Below are 24,152 nucleotides of genomic sequence, written 5' to 3'. Positions count from 1 at the left end.
ATTCCTTTCTCATTTCCTTTTGTGTATCTCTTAATTTTTTTTCTTAGTGTGGTTACCATGGGGCTTACACAAAACATAATCTATTTTAAGCTGATAACTTCAACTTTAAGCTCCCCCACATAGACACACTTTGTTATTTGATGTCACAAATTACATCTTTTCTATTGTGTTTCCCTTAGCATAATTTATAATTATAAGCATTTTATACTTTTGTCTTTTAATTTCCGTGGCAAAATTAAATGATTTACTTACAACTATTTTTATGTAATAAAGTATTGTATAGTTTTCTATATACAGTCAGCTCTCTTCATCAATGGATTTCACATTCCACGTTCAACCCACTGTGGATAGAAAATATTCAGAAAAAAATATTTCAGTAAGTTCCAGAAAGCAAAACTTGGCTTTTCTGCGTATCAAGTGCTACATCGAATCAACGCCAATGAAGAGGTGTGTAGGTATTGTGTTAGGTATTATGTTACTCAGGCTGGTCTCAAACGCCTAGCTTCAAGTGATCCTCCTGCCTCAGCCTCCCAAAGTGCTGGGATTACAGGCATGAGCTACTGCGCTCGGCCTATTTTGAATTTTTTGTCAGGTAATTAATATACTTCATTTCCTTAGGGTTGCTTTCTGGAGATTTATTTTTTTTCCATTGGACCATGTTTTCCTATTTCTTCCTGTCTTTGGTAACTCTGTGGAGATCAGTACATTTCAAGAAACAGCCACCTCGCCCAGTTTAGAAACTGGCTTCATACAGGGGAAGGCCCTCACCCATCATCCTGGCTAGAGATTCTGAGGACCTCTGAATCCTTTTTCAGGGGCTGTGGCTTCTCTGGGTCTGTCCATGGCAATTTCTCAATTAGAGAGGCTTGCCAGTTTCTTTTTCGGGAACTTGTATTCCTTGTACCCTCCAATTTCTGGCTGCAGCACTGCAAGTTGTGTGGTTCTACAGCAGCAAGCTACCCAGCTCTCCTTGATTCTAATCACCCACCAGGCACCCAGTGTAAGCCAGCTCCCCATCAGTGCCCCAATCAGGTGAGTCAGTACCAGCCGTTTAAAGAGCCAGAACAATGGATGCATGTTCTGCTTCTCTCCCTCCCTCCCTCCGAAGGGGGAAATCTTGAGTTGTGTACATCCTCCCAATTTTGCTAAGCTTGCCAGCCACAGCCAGCCACCTGTCTCTCTACTCTGTTCTCAGAGGCCCCCAGGCATCCAAACTATGCTGATTCTGTTAGCGCTTTGAATGAGGTGAGGTAGAAACTAGTCCCTTGGCTAGCCTCTGAGGAGCTAGCCACATGCTGTATTCCTCTTCCTCCCTCCCTACGAAGAAGCCTCAAGTTGAGCTCCTTCCTCCCAGGTCTACCAAGCTGTGCTGACTGCAGCAAACCACCCACCACTTTCCTTTGTTCTCACATCCCCAGGCATCCAGACTATGCCAGTTCCATCAGTGCCCCAAATGAGCCAAGATAAACCCATTATTCAGGCAGCCCTCCAAAAGCCAGAGCACTGGAGGAATGCTCACTCTTTTCTTTCCCCTGGTGGAGACATCATGGGCCAGGGTGTTCTCTGCTGGTGCTGAGGTGTGCCAGCTTCAGGGAGGAGCTGATGTGGGTAACATGAAATTGCTCTTGCTTATTTCAATGTGGATTTCTTGCTTTGTAGTATTCTGGGGTGTACTGGATTCTAGCATCCTCTTAATAGATATTTTGGTCTATATATCATTGTTTAATCAATACTTCTGTGGGGGAATGAGATCCAGGACTTCCTAATCTGCTGTCTTGCTAACATCTTTTCCAGGAAAATATTTTTAGAATCTACATGGACTAATAGTATAATATACTTTTGGCATCTTATTCTTTTCATTCTATATATTATCATAAACACTTTCTTATTAAAATTCTCAGAAGCATTTTTTTTTTGTCTGTCTGCTAATGGTGAAATGTCATTATGGTTTGATTTTTTTTTCCTCTTTCCTTGTAGCATTTATAAAAGTATTTGTTTTTAAATGAGTGCAATGCTTTCCATTAAATAGGTTTATCATGATTTAACCTTTTCCTCATTTTCAGACATATTCTTTTTCAGTTTTTCAGTTATACATAACAGTGTATACACACACACGCACACTCCTGTCTATTTCTTTAAGATAGGTTCCTGGGAGTGCCATGGCAGGGACTGTTTACAGATCTTGAGACATATTTCTCAATTACTTCTAGAGAGATTATACCAACTTTCATGCCCTGCAGTAGTTTGTGATAATATATGTCTCTCCCAACAGATTATGGTTATATAGATATTCAGAGACAAGGATCTTGCTCATTTTGAGACTTTTGTTTTTGGTGCTTAAACACGTCCTTACACATTTTACACACTGCTCTAGCTGTCCTTCCACGCTTGTGCTTCACTAGAAAAGAGGCCTTCCGTTTGATATAACATCTCCCGTACTGAATCAGTACCATCCGTACGCGATGGTATCCATGCTCGCATAAACTGCATTGGAATAGAGACACAACTATTGGGAAGAAATGTATTTGATTTTCTGTTATTCTAAACATTTCAAAATGTTATAATGCCCTATATAGTAAGATTGAAATAATTATTCTTTTTTAAAACTACCCTTCCTGAGGAGTCCGCCTAGATCCACATTCAAAAGGATTTCAACCGTATTGTATATCTTTTATCAACATTTTGTATATTACTAGAACAGCTTTGTAAGGAACACTTATGATTACTTTTTGTTTTATTCTTTATTGGAACTTTTTCCAGGAGTCTAGATTAGGGAGGACCATATCTAACACAAACCCTTTTGTTGTCTCCCTTTTGGAATAGATCGGGTAAGGAATATTACTTCACCTTGGACCAAGCCCTCTTTGTGTGTAAATATCCTTTGCACAGAGAGGTATGGAGTTAGCTGAAAGTCAAAGATCAAAAGAAAATGATTTAGAGCATCCTTCTAAAATTTACACATTACTTCCAAGGGTCGTAACAAGAGAGAAATGGAGACAATTTTTTATATTCTTAGATTATCCATGCTCTTAGGTGGCCAGATATCTTGTATTGTCTTCGTTTCCCTATGGAACGAGCACAGCTTCTAATTTATAAGTCAACTGCTCTGGCATCCACCAAATCAGCATGCGTGTGCCTGCTAGGCCCATACTGGTCCTTTCAGCTAGCTTTGTCTCTGCAGGGAAGAACCCTTTGAAATTAAATTTCACAGATCACAGCTGTTTCCCCAGCATAAATCCCATTCTCTTGGCTCACTTTTCCATTTTCTCTGAAATCTCTATAAGGAGCACAGCTGTCTTTGGCAAAACCATTTCTTTGAATACCTAGCCACAGGATTTCCACCCACTCTGTCTCAGGGTGGGCCTGGGAAGAGAAAAATGCTCTTGCATTCAACATTTGAGAGAAGCGACGCAAAGAGAGATGCTGTTTCCAAGTCAAGAACAAGCTAGCTTTTGCTAGCTTGTTCTCCTCTCCCTCAGATAAGTACAGTGGGAGTTTGAGTCACCCAGATATAGCTGAGAAGAGGCTAAATATTGACGAGGGAACAACTTTGTAAATTTTGAAGTTTCAGCATCAGTTTGGATTAGAGCTTCAAGGGGATTACTTCTCCAGATTGATGTTACCTCTAGAGTGTGGCAGATGTGCAGTTAGGAAAACTTGGGTGAAATTGCTTTTATAAAGAGAAAAACTTGGTACTGAGGAAATTATACATTTTTGTAGGAAAGCGATAAGTAGAGTTTGGGTTATCTATCAGGTTGCTATTTCATTTCAGTCAATGAAATAAATGACTGTAAAGTGTCTCCTTAGGAGAACAGTGAGCCTGCATAAGGGGGCCATGTTTTGTAACCAATCTCTACTCTCTTACTGTTAATGCTCTTTTTTAAAAAAGCAAAAAAAAAAGTCACAAATGCTTGAAATCTCAACCAGTAATCAATTAATACCTGTTCTCAGGAACCTCACACAAATCCTAGAGACTAGTTCATCAATCATTGGAAGCTTAATCTTAGCAGACCTGGGTCTTGTATGGATATATCTACCTGATTCTTTAAATTGGTTTCTTCCTAATTTAAATTAACAAGCAAGAAGGCAAGTGAACCATACAAATGGGAAGACCCTCTGGGCATCTACATGTGAAAATGCCAAGCACTGTGAAGTTAATAGCCTATTGCTGAGCAGACCTTTGCTTCAGAGGGTCCTTTGGGGTATCCAGCTGCCCACCAGAAACAACAGCAATAAGTACTTGGACTTCTTCCTCTTAGAATTGCCCCGTGGTTGTACAGTGTGCTGGAGGCCCAGTACTGATGATAGGTGGGTCCTACAGAAGGCTTCTAATGTCCCATTGCTGGTTAATCTGTCACCCTGCTGCAATGTACCAGCACGTGATGACAGATGCTACGCAAAAAGTAAATTATATGGTCACAAGGCGATTTGGGGTTTATACAGTTCGGGTTTTATATCCTCCCATAGCTATTTAGAGTTTATCACATGTCAGGTACTGTGCAAAATTCTGGGCTTCCAAACATGACTAACATCCAGTCCCTGCCTACATATATCTCACAAAATAGGGGAAAAAGAGGTAAATTGAGCATTCACCAAACAATGGGATAAATTAATACAGGCGTGGAAAAATCTTTCTGAAGAGGGCCACCCAGGCATGCTTGCAAATGTCAGAGGCTACATCCCTGAGGAATTAAGACACTTTAACTGGTGCCTGGAGCATGAGCAGGAATGTTCCAGGCAGGCAAGGCAAGAAAAAGCATTTTAGCCAGAGAAGGAGAAAAATAACAGATTTGCGAGAGAATGTGACATGTTCAAAGAATGGAAAACAGCTTTTCACGTTTGAATTATAGGACGGATGAGGAGTAGCGAGCAGTAGAAAGATGATGAAAAATTACTTCTCAAATAATGAACGTATCATGAAAATTGAGGATGGTGTCACAGTGTCGTAAACTGTCCAGTTTACAAAAGAAGCTGTTTTCTTCCTTGAGGGAATTTCAAGCTCTTTGAGTCTGAGGTCACTGCTGCTTCCACCTACACCCAGGTGCTCAAAGGACTGAGATGGCATCGTACCCCGTGGTAGGCAGCCCTTCTCACAGCACCTGCCAGGGAAGGCCTGTGCCCTGGGAGTGGCACACCGCTCTCCCCTCTGTGCTCTTAGAATGCCAATGGCAACACTGCTGGGATTCACGCAAAGCTGGGAAGTCACCTCTTCTTCCTGCCCTCCTTCAGTCGGTTCTCCACCATTTGAAAAAAGGCCCACCTTTCTCCTACCAGGGGTGGGGAACCTGCGGCCTTGGGATCAGACTCGCTTATTCAGCCTCCCGTGTGACAAGGGGCTATGCCAGGTGTGGGGATGCAGAGATCACGGGAGCTGGATCTGTCCTTCAGGCCCTCGCTCACACACTTGGGTTCTGCATTCATCCTCTCTCTTCTCACATCTTTCTACCCTACCCCATATCAATTCCTCAGCAGCAAAGATTCCTGTCCAAAAGATTCCAGGAAGTCCTCCCTCCTGAGCACACTCCGTTTTCCCCAGGTGGGCAGGCACTCTGTCACTGCCCCAGCCCCCTGCCACTGCCAGTGCACTGGCTCCTAAATGAGGGAAGTAGTCTTGCCTGGACAGAAGGAAGCGGCGCCTCTGCTTCCTTGATTAAGTGAATCAGATGGGTCTCCTAAGAGGCCATAATGACCAGCAAGCAACCCACTCCTTTAAAGACCACCTTCCCTTGGCTGTAAACACCTATGTCACACGCACATACACAAAACCAGTCCCCCACTGGAATAGCAATCTATTTAGGGTCTCATTTCATCATTAATTTCTCATCAATTACTTCAAACCTTTCATCAAGACTTCTTGACTATGAAATAGCCTGTAATGATTTTTACCCATATATTAATAGAACAAATCAATTAGCATTTCCCGTTTAAGAGTGGAGAGTAATAGCAAAAGCTTCCTCCTCCTCCAAAACAAAACAAACAAAAAAACAACAGCAGCCATCAGGAGAAACAGACACAGCCAAAATCATAGTAGAAAGAACCCCAAGTCCTGGCAATCTCCATCCACTCAGCCTCCTTCCCTGCTCCCATCCCAGCCAGACAGAGGCTTGCCGCAAAGGCTTTCGGTGACTCCTATAGGAAATTGAAGCGTTTAATAAATAACATCTCATGCCTCCCAAGTTTATAACCCACCCTGCCTGTTGTGTGCCTCCTGAACACGCATGCACTCAGTATCAGCAGCCTCTTGGGTGTTAAAGCGATGGCTCTGCTAGGCTGGGGATCTCTCTCCTTGGCTTCCTCAGATCCTCCTAGGAAAATATGTCTCTGGAAAGAACACTAAAAGACTCTTCCAGAAAAGGAGTCATACTCCAAAAAGTAGACATGTCTTGTCAAACTCCAAGTCTGTCACTTAACTGATTTCTGATCTGGAGCAATTCATTATCCTCTCTGAGCCTCAACTCATTCATCTGTCAAATGGGGAGAAATGGTGCTGCATGATCAGTGTAAAGGATTTTTTAAATATATGAAAAAGTCACCGATTATATGTCAGGTTAATGGTAAATATTGATCCCCTTCCTAATGACTCATAAGAAGTGACAGTATTTTTTTCTTTTAGTCCTCTCCTGATTCTTGTCAATCTCATGAGGAGTAAAGTGACTGCTTCAGACTTTCCCCCGTCTTTTCACAACCCTCCAACAACAGTCAGTCTGTGTGATGAAATGATTAAGAGCGAGTTAGGCCATCTCAACCATCCAAATACAGGTCCTTTTCTTTCTGTGCTAGCTTTATTGGAGATTAAGTAATTCCTTCCACCCTTTCTTTCCACTTCTGATCAGAGACAGTCAGAAGCCTCCATAGATCCTCCTAGGACCAGCATAAGGAGTAATAGGCAAGGCAGAGGCTTCGTGTTCTGGAGTTAGCCATGTGGCACCGACACTGGTCAGAGATGCTATGTCCACTTTGATCCTCATTCCCGTAGACACTACTAGTTATGTATGTGACATGAGTTCTGCATACTTGGCGTCCACTTAGAGGGATTTTACCAAAGGTCAGATACGTGACTCTTGTCACCCTCCCACTGCTCCAGTCCTGGGGGTTTATATACTTCCTGACTTGGGTCCTCTCTTCTATGAAAAAACAAGCTCTATACTCTACACACTCACTTCATACCGCAAAAAACATGAAACAAATAAGCAATAGGAACCCCCCACCTTGCCAAAGAGACACTTCAGAGCAGTATTCCTGTATTTTAGAAAACCCACGTATCTTTGCAGAGCATTGCTTTATAGCTAATATCTAAAAAGATAAACAGTCCCAGGTCACACAGCCTCATACATCACAAATGTAGGAAACAGCTTGGCAGATTTCCTGAGCCGGCTTACTTCAGGAATCATTGAGCCAGAAATAAGACTGGCTTGTCAATATGATAGAGTTTTGAGGATACTTTTTGCATCTGAGCTTCACTACTTCCTAGAAGGATAATGTTCCCTTTTTTTTTTAATTGAGAAGCTGAGGCTCAAAGTTTGATTCCCCTACTCAGGATTGTAAAGGTGGTAGTGACCAAGCTAGTGTTTTTTTCCATTAGGCTGTTCTTAGATTAACACTAAAGCCCTAGTGTGTGACCCTTCTAATTACTGCAAGTTTAAAACAAGCTATTGGGGTGGGGTGTCTCTGACTTTTATGTCTTCACCCAGATATAAGTAACTTTTGGCTAATACATAGCAAATGTGCCGTAACTGACTTCCTTTTCCTTTAACCTCCTGCTGTAGAGGGAACTGGTGGGTTCCCCCTCTCTCTCATTGCATTCCCCTGACTCTAGCCACTCTTTCACGGGAATATGAGACTGTCTCTAACCATCTCCTATAATTAGAGGAAGTAAACTTTGAGATTTTCTAATATAGCCTTTTTCAAATATTCTTCCCATTCCCAGAAACCGTGAAATAAAAATGTCAACATCCCAACCATTTCCTAACTCTCAGATTGATACTTAAAAGTGGCTCACATACTCATTATCAACTGAATTTAGGCTAATGAGCTACCATTCTGATACAGAGGGCCATAATATTAGTTAGGGAACAAATCAATAATGCATCTGTAAGATTAGGAGTCTGCTAGTTTTTTAGAATGTTAAACAGTAGAGGTATCATTGTGAGCAAGATCTAGTTCCTAAAGGAGCTTCTGTTCTAAGGAGAGTAACGAATACAAAAAGCCAATTCGGTGCAATTTGGTAAATACTACAAAGGGACGCACGCTATGGAAACACATTTAGAAGGATACTTCACTGAGCCTTAGGAAGAGAAGGGAAGATCATGGAAGGATTCATGAGCAAAGTGATATCTAAACCTACGCTTACGAAGAAGTTAGTCACATAGGGGCATTCGGACAGAGACAAACCTGTGTGGATGCCTAGATGTGAGAAACCACAGCACATCAGGCGACCTGCAGGTTCAGTGCTGGGGCAGATTATGAAGAGCTTAGAAAGCCACATTAAAGAGTTGAGACTTTATCTGAGAGCAGGGTGGAGTTATCAAAGGGTTTTAAATGGGGAGTGACAAGATGATATATTTCAGAAAGATCCATCTGCCTACAGAATGGGGAATGGATTGGAAGCAGGTTGGATCAGAGACATAGAGATCAGCTTAGCTTGAACTAGAGTAGGGGTAACAGGGAAGGAGAAACATAGTCTAACTGGGGAATTCTGTTTGAGGTGTTGAATTCCACATGTGTGTGGAATAACAAATCATCCCATAAGCAATTAATTATGCATATTCAGATCTGGAGCCAAGGAGGGAATCTAGAAATACAGATCTGGAGAGTCATCAACAAGTAGTTGATAATTTAACCCATGGGAGTAGATGAGGTTGCTCATAGTCTAGTGAGGACAAGATGGAGCACAGACCAGTGGGGCAAAGGTACTTCTTGGGTGATGGCTAGGAAAACAACTGAGCGCGAGAGACAGTGTCGCCACTGGCACCAAGAGCTGTTGGAAATGTTCCACGCTGTGAAAAGGTAAGATAGGATTTGGAAAGTGCTGCATGAATTCAGCAACCTGGAAATTACTGATAAAGTGGTTTCAGTGGAGTGGTGGGTGTAGAAGGCAGATTGGAGAGAGAGAGTCAAAGAGACACAAGCAGGGAGTATATAGACAACGACTTTCAAGAAGCTTCACCTGTAGTTTCCACTGTGATCTTCCCTCTACTCCTCCTCTTCTGATATCCCTCTTTCTGTGACTTCTGTAAATAACAGGTCCCCAGTGTCTGTCTCATTTCTGTTGAATCTCTTTTCTTTCTTGTTATTGATTTCTCTGTAAAGTGAAACAAGTCCTTGTCACTTTTCCTTTCCCCTAGACAGTTTCTGACATTATCCGGGGCTCTTGTTTTGCTTCTCCGGGTTGTACACTGTCTTCCTCATCACCAGTCACCTCATTTCCCTTTTTGGCTTCCTCACTTAACGTTCCTTAGTCACATTTGCCTTTAACTTGCAAGCAAAGAGTAAATCCACAGAGTGTCACAATAGTAATATCAGACCCACTTACAAGATATTGTATTAGGAGCTATGCAAGAAATAAACATAGTGTCTCCCTCTGAAAGAGCTTGGGCTTACAGTGTAGGTGAGAAGACCAATCTTATGCAGTGAATGGCCAGTGAACTCTTAAAATCATCTCATGAAAAAGCACCAGGTAACATGATGCAAACCAAATGTATAGGTGAGGATTGGGGGGAAAAAATGAGCAAGTGGAATGAATTTGGACAAATAACTGATACCAGTTTCTAGAACTCTCTGAGGTAGAGCCCGTGAAATACAACACCAGCATAGGGGCTGATTGAAATATTTGCACATTCAAAACTATTCCAAAGTCCAAGTACCAGTAATGAACACGCACAATAAGATGTTTTTGGTAGAGTGGTTTTGTCTTACAGCTGAGTAAAAACTCATTCCTATCCTTATATCCCTGTTTTTTCTCGTACCTGCAAGTGCCCCTGAGCCCAAGCAGCTCCTGCTATTGGAATATAAAGTGTTCATTGCAGACAAGTCTAACGTCATCATTTTAATGTAATACTCCTAGTTCATATATACTTTAAAAATTAGAAACTTTTATGAATTGATGATAAAAATGATTAAATTCTTGTTGGTCTTGATGATCCATCATCGTTGACATTTGGATATTAACTTCATATCCATTTTGTTAACAGAGAGAGAGTCATCTGCTAGCCAAGTGCTTAGACAAGCCTTTGCTTCCAAAGTTCTCTCTCGGTTTCTGTAATACCGTGGGCTTTGTGTGTGTCCCTGCCAGCCTTTGCCTCTTTCTTGAAAGTATTTTGGTAAGGTTTATGGTGATATTCTTGTTACAGGTCTGGTTGTCACAAAACTGAACAGCCCTAAAGATAGACTGTCAGGTGACTGATGGGTGGGTAAGAGTGACGGGTGTGGGCGGCTGGTTAGTGGATGGCAGTGAATTTCTGAAAGTCTGGCGATTCATCATTCTGTTCTCCAGAGCAGGCTCTTGAGAATCTTAATATCTTTTCTCTTTGGGGTCTAGAAAACAGCTGGTTCGAACCTGAATCTATGTGCCTTCACCATGTCTTTGAAAGTGAAAAATCAATTAAAAATTTAGTTTGTTATCACAATATATTGGTAACTCACTGTCCCCAATGCAAAATCTCTTCATTCTTTGGATCACTTGGAAAAGAGATTTGTTCCAACTGCCTGTACGGTTTTTTATTTAAGTTCAATTGGAAAGGGAATTTTTGCAGTGTTTGAAGTATAGGTAGCATCGGGGTGAGCCTAGGCCAGGCATAAGGAAACCACTGAAGATTGAAGGCTTCCCAGACTGCGGGGATGGCGGCCAGTCTGGGGCTGATGTGCCAAATACCATAGCGCCCGGAAGCAGGCTGGTTCCAGGCCCCATCTCCTGTATCCCTTTTTGCTTTCCTGTGTGCCCAGGGCATTTTTATTTCCTTTGTGAAACTTCTGGCTCTGTGCCCTTTAACACTTTGAAAAGGCTCTCTGGACCCTCTTCTCATCATTCTCTAAAACAATGGAAAATGCTCAAAAGAAAAAAAAAAAAGCTTTGAAGCCTAGTGTTCCGCTGGAAGAATGATGATCACACCCAAGTTTTTGCTAGTCATAATTTAGATGAATGGTCCACTCCAGCAGAGAAATGTGACCATTATGTGAGCGACATTTAGGGCATAATCATAATTTTTAAAAACTGTCAATTCAGCTGGTTGCCATGGCACATGCCATTAGTCCCAGCTACTTAGGAGGCTTAGGCGAGAGGATCACTTGAGCCCAGGAGTTCGAATTTAGCCTGGACAACATAGACGTCATCTCTAAAAATAGAACCATAAAGTCATAAAAAGTCCTTGCAACTGGAAACACACCTGGTCTCTGGGCTTTGAGACATTCAGGTTGTTCTCTGAAGGAAGGATTCTGTTTAAAAACGCAATTCCAGTTTAAATGCTTAGCAAACAGAAACCAGTTTATTCCTAATGAATTTTTTCAGCCCCATCTGCGAAGCTAATGCAGTGGTTTGTGGCTTCTTTCTATTCAGGCTTCTTGGCCTGTGTGCAACTTAGGTCCCTGGGCAATGCGTTTCTCTTCCTCTCTTTTCCCTGCCGGCCCTCCCTGCCTCCCTCTGTTCCTCCTCTCTTCTCCTCTCCTTCCTTTCTCTCATTTTTCCCTTCCATCCTTCCTTTCCTTCTCTTTCTTCCCTCCCTCCTTTCCTTTCAATAAATAATACGCCCCCACCAATCATGTGACAGTTGTAGAGGGAAACATGAACTAAACACTAACTTGGCCTTCACGGGGCTCAGAACTGAATGGACGTGGGGCGGGTTGTGGACAGACACAACAAGATGGTCACAAACGATGACCTTCTCTTAAAGTGCAGCCTTTAACGGAATGTTAGTGAAGCCCAGAGCCGAGAGGAAAGCAGCAATAGCCTACCACCAATAACAACCCTGATCATCATTTTAAGTAGAAAAATGAAAGAAATATGGTAAAGTAAGTGCCAAGATTTTTTTTTCTGCTTAAAAATTTTTGACTACTTAAGTTTCTTCAGATACTGAGTCAAGGAACCTTACAGTGTTTTTGCAAAGGGTGATGATGGTTATCTGGTCTATCTTAACTGCCTTCCCATGCAGCTGCATGATCGTTAAAAATCTCAATCCCAACTTTGTGGTCCCCTTGTCAGATGTATCCTGGAAAATGTCCTGTGCCTCACCAAAGCCTGAGGCCTTATCGAGAAAGCCCTCCTCACGTCCTACTGTGTCTTTAAGGGCCCCTCTCCAAGTGGACTAAGGAGAGGGTTTCAGTGCTAACAAAAAAGTCCTGCTACAGCCAACACCTCCCCATCACTGTAGTATGGAAGACAGGCACTACGTACACGTTAATTGAGCAAATTAATATAAAAATTTTGAATCTTTTGACTTTATTTTGCTTATTCTGTCTTAATTCTCCTTTCTGCAGTAATATAGGATGTATTTTTCTGACTGTAACCCTATGAGAAAATTAAATGATACTCCAGGCTCCTTCCAGCTTTAAAATTCTGTGATTGATTTTCAAATACGTGCTTAGTTGAGTGAGGAGCCAAAACGTGTTTTAATTTGACCGGCCGTTACTCGGAGCTTCCAGATCTATGGAAACAGCACTTTCTGTGTCCCCTGGTAAAACAGGAAGAGTAAACCTAAATGATTTTTAGAAAGATACCTAACTAGACATATTTAGAATTTAAAAAAAAAGTCATCAAATTATGAAAAATGCTTTTAATGCCATTTTTAAAATCAGAAGTTAATAGACAATTTAGGACCCAGTTTACTTTAACTGTTGATATTTGTATTAGTATTCTCACAGCTTCAAGCAAGGACATGGTCTTAGTTCTACTTTCTATCTTCTCAGTGGAAATCAAGACCATTTCAACATTGCTTTAAATTGTTTTAATTACGTGTAGCAATTTTACCCTATTTAATAAGGCAGGAAGCAAATAATATTATTTATTTATTTACTTACTTATTTTTAGAGACAGGGTCTCACTCTTTCGCCCAGGCTTGGAGTACAGTGGTGCAATCATAGCTCACTGTACCCTCAAACCCCTGGGCTCAAGCGTTCCTCCTGCCTCAGCCTCCTGAGTAGCTGGGACTACAGGCGTATGCCACCATGCCTGGCTAATTTTTAGATTTTTTTTTTTGTAGAGACAGGGTCTCACTGTGTTGCCCAGGCTGATCTCAAATTCCTGGCCTCAAGCAATCCTCCTATCCTGGCCTCCCAAAGCACTGGGATTACAAGCATGAGCCACCACACCTAGCCAATGATATTTTGAAAACTGGAAGCTGAGTATATTTTTAACTGATATTGATGAATTTCAATTGAGATTTGGTCACTTTCTAAATTTTACTTTATATTCACCTGAAAGTACAAATTTCCAGAGTCGACACCAATTATTTGTACACATGTGGGTGTTTTTAGTGTTAGTGTGTTATGATGTGACTTCACAAGAGGTTTAATTAACAAGCTTCTCAGGAAGCAAAAAAGCTTTTCATTTCATGCTTTAAATGAATTTAAAATAAATCCCATTCTTATTGCTTATTAGGATGATGTAGTTCTAATGAATCATGTTACATAAAAAGATGTAGATTACAGGGAACACAGGAGAGAGTAAAATGTTTTTAGTCATCATTTTCACCCTTCATTTGTTTGAGAAAATGGGTAGTAATTAGATGTCACGGAGCATTTTCTTTTCTTACAGAAAATTTCTTGATTGGATTTATCTTGCTCTCTGTTTCACATTTAGTTTGTACAGCAAATAGTCCTAGGTTTGAAATGGTTTGATTACGATAATTTATCCCCTTTTTCTTCCCAATTTTATCATTTAAACACCATCTTCTACTTTGAGCAGTGAAAAGTAAAGATGTCACCATGAACTCCATAGGATAAAGGCATTTCTTTTTATCCAACTGTTAACCCTAGCATTTCCACTCTACCCTGGGTTTTGCTCATTTTCTGTGGACTGGGAGCTTCATTTTCTAGTAGGAATTCAGAATGCTGAAAATAAGGTTTGTATTTTGCCTTTTTTAAAAAATGGTAAAATGGTATTATTGTCAACTGGAAAAGTGGAAGCTTCTTAGACTTAAAATTCATTGACGTCAGTTTAACCCTAATTAAATAGATCCTTTCTTCCATTGCTGCCCTATGTAGTGTTTTCCTTCCTTCGTAAGGTAAAATGGCAGTGTATCTTAGAGTTGAGGATGTTGCCTTGGAATAAAACGTTCTCTTTAAAAACAATATTATAATTCTCCAAGGTGACAGTTATTGTTAGCTTTTATTTAGATTTGTAAGAAATGATGCATTTTAAAAATTTTTGCACTTTTAAGAGCAGTCTAAGACTGTCATCCTTTAAGCTTGGTTTTAAATAAAAATATCAGCAGAGAGAACATGCTCCAAGAATATTTATAGTGGTTCCAAGTGCAGAGGTCTAAGTCAGCCATTATTAATAGCTACCAGCTGGTCTTACGTTTGCTATTCACCTATAGCAGTTTGCTAGACATCATGTAGGAGTTGAAACTAGAAGAGTAGTTGGGACAATCCAAGGGGTAGTTATGCAATGAGAAAGGAAGGAGGAAGCATGAACATTTGAAGGGCAAACTGAGGAGGAGATAACAAAGTAATGATTACAGAGGTAGGAGAGAAACCAGGAGACTATTGTAACAAGAAGCCAAGGAAGAATCTCAAAAATATTGTTGACTTTTTCAGGTACTATAAGATGAGAAGTGAAAAGAATCCATTGAATTTTGCAATTAGGAGGTTCATTGCCGACCTTTACCAGAGCAGTTTCTCTGAAGTATAGAAACGGGCTCCAGGTTGCAGAGGGTTAAAAATTAAACTGGAAGAGAATATATCAAAACAGTTAATGTGGATTGTTAATTCATCAGATATGAAGGAAAAGAGAGAGATGGCAGTTAGCAGAGAGAATGATATTCAGGAGGGACTGTTATCTTTACAAAGATAGTAGAGACCTTGGCTATATTTTATAAGCTGTGGGGAAGAAGCCAATAGATAAAGAATGATTTAAAATACAGAAGAAAGATAAGCAATGAAACATGGCCCTAGAAAAGGTTGATGGAGGTTGATCTGGGAGCACAGGATTCCACTGTTGAAGGAAAAAGGTATAAGAAGCCACAGAATATAGTTGTTTACAGGGCATATAGGCAGAAAGTTTGATATTTTCATGTTTGACCTTGTAGAATACAAGCTTAATGTATATGCTACTAGGAGATACATTATTAGTAATTATACCAGCTAGCATTTACTGACTGCTTGCTATATGCTGTGAATATTACCAAGAGTTTAAAAAACAATATCACATTTAATTTACAACTCTGAGTGGGAATATTTTCACTACTTCTCAATTGAGGAAACTGAAGCCTAATGAGTTTAACCTGTGTAAGGGCATAAAGACATTATATATCAGAACTAGTCATTTGAACCTAGATGGTTCTAACTCCAGGCACCTGTGCTTTTAGCCACAGTTGTGGTAAGTTAGGGTGTTGTGTACATTTGACAGAATGGACCAGGTTATCGTGGATGTGTAAAAGGATTGCTGGTTGGCACTGGGTGCAGTGAAAGGCGGAGACCTGAAGTCTGCGGTAGCTCCACCGTGCACAACTGAGTTGATTGCCTCCATAGCAGTTATTAGCCCAAGTGAATGATCACGTAAGGGAGCATCAGAGTGAGATTTTTTTTTTAGTTTCAGATTGGATGGATGAGAAAATTAAGGCATAACCTAACAAAAATTCCTGAATTCTGAGATTAAAGGGAAACACCTATGAGATTCCTAAGAGAAGAGATAAGAAAAGGAAAAAAGCATGAGACTGGCATTGGACTTCTATTAAACCAGAAGCTGAAAGGTGGTAGAATAGCACCTATAGACTGTAAGTGAAATTAGTGAAAAAGATTGCAACCATCATTCTATACCCAGTTCTATACCTGTCAGAGAAAATGAATGATATTTGAGAATAAAAATTACGTAACATATCACCTACGTGAAGAAAATACTTGAGAGAAGAGAAAATAACAAAAGATGAGGATAGAGAAGTCAAGATGGAAAAAATGAAGCAGGTTAGCAATGAAACGCGGACACAATCTATGAGAATAAGAGGAGGCTCAGAGAACATATAATCCAAGTGTAAAAAAAGATTTCTTGAAACAGCAAATGCATAATACAAGATAATTTTAGTAAGACTGCAGAACAAAACATACTAAACTATTTTAGCAAAACTTAGTATTAATGGGAGGAGGAGGGAGGGAAGTGAAAATATGTTGAAAGTCTTGTTGATGTGGGTGAGGAGTAGAGAAGTAGAGTGTTTTCATGGGAGAAAGAGATTTTTTTAAGTTTCCATCTTAAATGACTAAGCGCTAAACAGGATGAAGAAGAACATTATAAAGTAATAAATGGCACATAGTTATAAGGAAGATAATAGTTATAAATCTAAATGCACCAAAGAACATAGCAACTAAAATGTAAAACAAAAACTGTTAGAAATTTGAGGAGAACTTGAAAAACAATATAGTGCAAAAAGTCAATATACTTATCTGAAGGGGATAAACTGGTGGAAAAAAATAGTGTAAGCACACGGAGGAATTTAATCAGTAAACTTGAATATAAATAAACTCTCATCCCTCAAAGAATAAACTTTTTTTGTACGTCCATGGAACATTCACAAAAATCAAATGTAGTTTGCCACAAGAAAAACTGTAACAAATTTTGAGGAAAAACCAATTTTACAGACCACATTCTCTGGTTATAAGCCAATAAAATTATAAATATATCATGATAACTAAAATTTTAGATACCTTAAATTGAGAAACACATTCCGTAATACTACTAAGGTTAAAGAAGAGATCAAAAATTAAAGCTACAAACCATCTAGAAAGCAATGAAAAAATACTCCCAAATAATGTTACACAGTGTAACCCATACTCAGAAGAAAAATTTTAACCTTAAGTTCTTTCTTAATTAAAAAAGAGACATGAAAAACAAAAGAACTAAATAATCATGTTAAGAAATTCAGACAAAAAATAACCAAAAGAAACTAGGGAAGAAGAATTCAGATGAAAGCTCAAATCATGGACCTAGAACATCAAAAAGGTGCATACAAACTTCTACGCTGATGTTTGTGCGAACTCAAATTTCAGGTGTGTCAGGAATCCGTATGTATGGAAATGGAGGTAGCATATAAATTCCCTGAAGGAATTTTGGCCCTGGTCATTTCTCCCCACTCCATTATTTATCTACCTTACATTCCCGTCTGGAAACTAAGTGGTTACATTGCGTGGAGGGCCAGCTATGGAGGGTTCTATTAATATTGCATTAATAGCATAATCATAAGGCCAAAGGGGATTTTGTAGTCATGCTACCTCTAGTTGAAACTTTTACTCTAATAAAAATGTTCCTGGAGGAGATATGTGAATCTTTGGAATGCTAAATCACTGAGAAAAAATCTTACTTAAAAAGTACTAGAAAGACCTTAAAACAATTAGATTATAGTTTTATGAAGTAATGGGGATTATAGAAGAACAGATACATGTAAATCTATTTAGTTTTTTTATTCTTTATTTATCATACCTTGAGAAGACTGTCATTGTCAAAAGCAGTTCTTAACCTCTGAGGCTTGATGAAGTAAGACATGTCATTGCAATCCCAAAGTAGAAATTTTGCCATTTAATGTTATAAATTTGGGAAATCTTTCTCTTGCTACTGGTATTTACTTCATACTTTAGAGGGAAAGCCTTTGCCTCTCAGCAACTGTCACTTTAACGTTGTTTTTGACTCAGTTTGAATTGATGGTAGCAGTGCCTCGGAATTGCTTGATTCGTAGGACAGGAGAAGGGAGAGGAGGTTTGGGACATTGTAATTGTTCTTCTGAAAATTTGTAAAACCAGTCTGTGATAAGAGAGCAGACAGCATCTCCCTTTAGGCTTTTACTACTAATTGGAAGGTGGGAGGTGTGTGTGTGTGCGCGCGTGCGTGCGTGCGTGCATGCATGTGTGTGTTTGTGTTTACAGAAGAAATACAAGTTTATTTAGCATCATACCTTGTTTTTGATAAAATACGGTTAGGGTAAAGAGGGACATTAAACTCTAGAAAACATCTGCTGTAATAGTTTGTAGCTTATGCAGTATATAGGTAGTATATTTACATTGGATTTAGGGCTATTTTTTTACTTTAACCCAAGAACAACTAGAAATAATGGAATCAAATTTGTTTTAAATTCTAATTATTATTCTTCTAGTTGTGAGGTTTTTTTTTAGTTGTGTTTGGAGGGATGCCATACAGAAGAACCTTTATAAACTCTGTGAATTATGTAGTTGATGTCCAAAGATAAAATTGCATACCTACATGATATCTTTGTATGTAATTTTACCCATTTTTCAAGTTTATGGTAATAGAGCTAAGCTTTCTTCTGATTCAGTAATCTTAATAATTTTCTTTTCTTTCAACAGAAGAGCTGGAGTAATCATTTTCTTTTACTGTTCATTTTCTTTGGATAATATTTGCCTAAAAAGAAAGTAGCGGGAACATGTAGTATGTTTAGAACAAAGAACACAATGGCATTGTTTTCACCACCGGTATAATTCCTTTGATGCGTATCTGCAAGCTTTTGTTTTTAGCCATTTCATCCTGAAACCAAATCATGCTAACTGTTGGACCAAGCCTCGTTTCAAATCACTAAAATGCATGTGATAGATATTTCTGTCTCTGGCCTTCCTTAGCTATTTACCTTAATTATTACATATCAGCTTTTTAAAAATGCCTCTTAGGTATGTGTATTTTCTCATTCTCAGCAAATTGTCAAACAACATGATGTTCTGTGACATTTATGAGATTGCAAAGAGTTGTTTTCGCTCACCATTTCATTTTTTTCATGCACTTTTATGGATTTTCTAAAAAAAAAAAAAATTTATTTTTGGGTTTTAAAAAGAGAAGTTGAAATCTGATCATGACTTCGTCTTTGTTTTGTTTGTATCCATTTACAGGATGAATATAAGCCGGAAAAGGCCTTGTCTGAGGAGGACTTGAAAAATGCCGTGAGCGTGCACCACGCGCTGGCGTCCAAGGCCACGGACTACGAGAAGAAGCCAAACGTGTTTAAACTTAAAACTGCTGACTGGAGGGTCTTGCTCTTTCAAACCCAGTATGTTTTGTTGGTTTGGTTTTTATTTTGTTTTGTTTTTTGCTTCGCTTACCACCGCTTTATACCAAGGGATAGAAACAGGCTCTGCAGGGGACATTTTTTGAGTTGGAGTCAAAGTCAAGAACTGGTTACATTAGAGAGACAACTGCCAAGGAGACTAAAATAAAAAATAGAAACCCTGGGTCCAGATTTTTCCATCTGCTACAGAGTAGCCCTGTGACTTATAATCAGCCACTTACCATCTCTAGATCTCAGTAATCCTCATCAATAAAAAATGAGCGTTTTAGTAGACAAGTTCTTTCACAACAAAAGTAAGATAGACCCGGATTCAAATCACCATTTCCCTAGCTCTTTCTCCAAGCACGTAATTTAACCTCTTTGAGCATCAACTTGTCACTAGTATGGGTGATAGTATTTATCGCATGGGCTTCTGGTGAGGATTAAATGAGATAAGTGTATACAGTACTTCACGCAGCACCTTGCACGTAGAAGCTGTTCAGTAAATGTAAATTTCCATTTTATTCTCTTATTTATCTTTCCTTCTGAGCTCTCGTAGTCTGTGATTATACTATAAGGAAAACAAAATCCTGCTGTGAGCAAGGAAATGGGATAGATTGCCAGTCTAATGAGGAGTCCAGTGACAAACGTCAAATTAGAATTGGAACATGCCACATGGAGAATTCTGGATTTGTGAAGTGAAAAACTGGATTTTGAGAACTGAGCCTCTAGAACAGGAATTTTAATAGGGGTCACACGTAGCGTCAGTGTCGGTGGCAGGCAGTGTTGATTGTTAAGCATTCATTGCTTGAACTTGACTTCAGAATCACACCCACCATAACACTGTCAGCTGACCCCAATTGACACTGGAATTAAAACTTGACATCAAGGTAGTGAACACAAGTATCTGTGTGCTTTGTTGATCAGAGCAATGTAATATCAAGAAAAGAGAAATGAAAACAAAGCAGGTACTCTGGTAATTTGTGGATGTCAAACTTCTGAAGGTATAAAATTGCTGACATCAGGTGAGGAGGAAGTTGTAAGGAAGCCAGTTACACAGGGTTTTTAGGGTGTTGGAATAGGACAGTTAACGCCAAAGAGGAACCCATAGCCAGAGGTGTGATTACAGTTATTAGGCATTAGGTAAGGAATCTTTCAAATTATGGTATGCCCTAATATTTTTTTTAACTTCACAAGGAATTGACGTAGATTATCAGTCAACTGAAATAATGGAGCAACAGATCAGCCTAGAGAGGCATCTGGGCTGCGGTGAGGAGTTCATGATACCTAGTGTGGTTTCAGGTTATTGTTATTTCTCTCAGAGTAATCAGCGAAAGAAATGATTGTAGATTTGGCTGACGTTTATTTGACTTTTTGTTGATTAATTATGCACATGGTAGATAACCTATCCTGGTTCACGATCATTTCTACCATTCATTTATGAATTTGGGCTTTCTGGCTATAACGACACAGAAATTAGAAATATCATGACATCAGATGATTTCTACCTCCTGTCAGGTGGATGTTTTTTTTTTTTTTTTTTGGCAGTCTTAGTATATTTTACGTATCATAAAATTTTATTGGTTTGAAATGTACGTTTCAATGGGTTTTTTTTGTTTTGTTTTAGCAAATTGACAGAACGGTGCAGCCATCACCACACCCCAGTTTTGGAATATTCCCCTCACTGCAGAGAGAGCCCCATGCCCACTCTGCAGTCGCTGCCAGCCTCGGCCCCAGCCACGCACTAATCTACCCTCTGTCTCAATAGAATTGCTTCTCTGGACATTTCATAAAAACAGAATCATACATTATGTGGTCTTTTTTGTCTGGCTTATTTTACTTGGCATAAGGCTTTGGGGGATCACCCACATTGTAGCACATACCAGTACTTCTCACCTTTATTGTTGATACTATTCGGTTGTATGGATTTACCACGTTTTGTTCATCCATTTACTAGTTGATGAACATTCAAGTCGTTTCGCCTTTTTGACTGTTAGGAATAATGGTGCTATGAACATTGCCATATAAATTTTTGTATAGTTCTATGTTTTTATTTCTCTTAGGTACTTACTTAGGAGTAGAATTGCTGGGTTGTATAATGACTTTATAGTTCACTTTTGAAGAAACTGTCAAACTGTTTTCCAAAGTGAATATATCCTTTTACATTCCCTCTATCAATATATGCTTCAGTTGGATTTTAAAATCAAATGGTATGATTAAAAGACATGGGTTAATTTTATAATTAATTTTTGGCCTAGCCTAGTATCAAACAGAAAGCAGGGGTTTAATAAATATTTATTGTCAAGTGATTTCTCTTTTTTTCCTTCTGTATCCAAGAGGGATAATCATAATCTTACACTACAATGATAATAGGTTCCACGGCCTTTTACTACTACTATACGTTCCGAATGTTAATCTCCAATGAAGTTTTGCCAAGGATTAATTATACCAAGAAGAATACATGATTTTTATGTGCTATTTTAAATCAGTAATGAGAAATGGGTGAAGTATGATATACTTAGATCTAGAAGTATCCTAATATAAATACGTCTGTTTCTCACAGGAGTGCAGAGGAAATGCAGGGGTGGATAAACAGGATCAACTGTGTTGCAGCTGTATTTTCTGCACCACCATTTCCAGCAGCCATTGGCTCTCAGAAGAAGTTTAGCCGCCCGCTTCTGCCTGCTACTACGACAAAACTGTCTCAGGTAAGGCATTCTGATAGTGCTTTGACCCTGGCAGAAAAGTGCTTTGTAAAATAATCTTACCGGTATTTGTATCTGAATCGTATTCCGTATTTGGGGGCAGATGCGAGACCTTGCCCTGGAAAGGATGTGGTATAAATGGGGCAGGAGTGCAGTGGGCTGGATTTTGTACTTCATATAGGAAGCTAACACAATCGAGTCATGGTTAGTATGACATAGTCTTTGATTTTGTTTCTGAAATTTAGTAGTTTACTATTTAATTAGTCATACTTACCTGGTTCATTTTTTTTTTTTTTTTAAACTAACAGCTCATAACTTTTAAATGACTGGCTAATGTTGGGGAGATGCCCTGGCCTGGTAGCAAGCTTTTCATTCATTCATTCATCCGTCGCTTTATTTTACTGAGCATTTGCCATATCCCAGCCTGGATTTGGTGCGAGGAATATAAAAATATTTTCAGGGATCCAATGTCCACGGTACAGTGGGGAAGGGCCTTCCCTAGCCCTCAGGGCAGAGCTGAATGGGACATTTGGGTTTTCTAAGCCAATCCAGATACAGTGCACCAGAACTCTATTTCAGATGTGTTTACATAAACTTCCTTCTGTTGGCAGATTAATCTTGCTAAAAACCGTATTTTATCATGTCCCTCTCCGCTTAAAAGTGTCCTAAGGACACTGCCTACAAGCCACATTTGCTGATTTTGAACCTGTCTGCAGCACCCCATTGCCATTGGCCAGCTAAGCTTTTGGAAGCTGCTTTGATGTCTTGGTGAATTTCTTATTGCTGCAACAATAGAAGTAGTTTTATCTGACTGTGATCAACCAGGTGTTGGTATTAACTAGCTCCTCTATGCATCTCTGATATCATGATTCTCAGTGATACATTTATTAAATGTGTCCTGTGCTTGTCGCACATCAGAAACTATTCTAGGCCCTGGGGCTAGGAAGGCAAATGAAACCCAGACGGTCTCCTGAAGAGTAGCAAATGTAAATAAGCATGTAAATAAGCAAATGTAAATAAGCTCTTACACAGTTGGATTGAGGCACAGGAATGATGAGCCCGGAGTGCTGCCTGGCCTTGGAGGTGAAGGAGGGGATGTGATATCTAGTATGAAGCTTAAAGGTTGAGAAGCAGTTAGGTGAGGTGTGGGATGAGATGATAGAATGATCCAGGCCTAGAGGAGCAAGGACCGGGATACAGGAACCACACTAAATGTGACCTGAGCACAATGCTGAGAAAAAGCAAGAAATGCACCCCTGTGGAGGTAAACAAAGGCCAAATTACCAAAGTCCTTCTTTGGCATGTGCAGGATTTTGGATGCTTTGGTGGTTCCCAGCATCCTTAGGACAATGGTTTTAAGCAGGAGAGGAATGTGATCAAATTGGTGCTTTAAAAATTATTCTCATTACAGTATGAGGAAAAGCAGTAGAAGAAGATACTACTAAAAGCAGAAAGGCCTATTTTAAAAGAACTTGCAGTAATCCAGAGGAGAATTAGCTAAGTTAGTTGCAGAAGAAATGGATAGAAGTGAAAGTATCTGAGTGACTTTGAGGGTGGAGAGCGGACAGTCCTAGTGGTTCGCTGAAGTGGATGGGAAAGGGCTGTCACCTCGGCTGGGACAGCCGGGGACTGTGGTGTCCATCCTGGCTTGTGGAGCCTCACCTCACCGTCTCCTGGTTTCCCCGTTTCTGCTTTTCCTAGCCCTTTCCTGGAGCCTTTTGTTCTTTCTCTAAATGTTGCCGCGCCCAGGGCTCACAAGCAGATGAAGACATTTGAGAAACAAAAAATGTTTTTAAGGTATTTAGGTAAAAAAAAAAAAAAAAAATCAATGAAAAATAAAACACCAAGAAGGGAGAATGTTGTGCCAAGAGAAGGGGAAAGGTCAGGTAAAATTAAGACAAATAACTGTCCTATTAAGTGGCTGGGAGGTCACTGGGTAATGTTGCAGTAATTTTGGTGGCGTGAAACTGGTATCTTTGACAGCACGATTATCAGCTAGGAAGGAGGGAGGGGAACAGAAACTACACTGGTCTTCTTTGATGAGGGGATATAAGGTGGTAGGGAAGACTTGTGCAAAAGTCTTGCCATAAGTTATTTTAAAAAACAGGAAGACTAGCAGGAAGAAGAGAGGAGATGTGGTTTCAGGAAAGATTCTTTTGTTTCATTTTGTTTTTTAATTCATGATTAACGTATATTGGATGATTACTCTGTAAGCATTACTATTACTGTGTAGTTAATATATTATCAAACACGATGTTAA

General features: G+C 39.6%; 1 protein-coding gene across 1 annotated transcript in view; it reads left to right on the top strand.

Moving 5' to 3' along the window:
• Positions 1 to 24,152, top strand: part of LOC105825205 (PH and SEC7 domain-containing protein 3-like) — a 132,753-nt gene that overhangs the window by 79,918 nt on the left and 28,683 nt on the right. Inside the window, exons 5-6 of the mRNA XM_012662910.1 lie at positions 19,033 to 19,190; positions 21,751 to 21,895. Coding sequence (XP_012518364.1) covers positions 19,033 to 19,190; positions 21,751 to 21,895 — 303 coding nt within the window. The remainder of the gene's footprint in view (positions 1 to 19,032; positions 19,191 to 21,750; positions 21,896 to 24,152) is intronic.

Source organism: Propithecus coquereli, unplaced genomic scaffold, assembly GCF_000956105.1.
Source record: "Propithecus coquereli isolate 6110/MARCELLA unplaced genomic scaffold, Pcoq_1.0 Scaffold79, whole genome shotgun sequence".
NCBI classification, from domain to species: Eukaryota; Metazoa; Chordata; class Mammalia; order Primates; family Indriidae; genus Propithecus; species Propithecus coquereli.
Note: the sequence above shows the minus strand (reverse complement) of the source record. Positions and strands in the feature narration are given on the sequence as shown.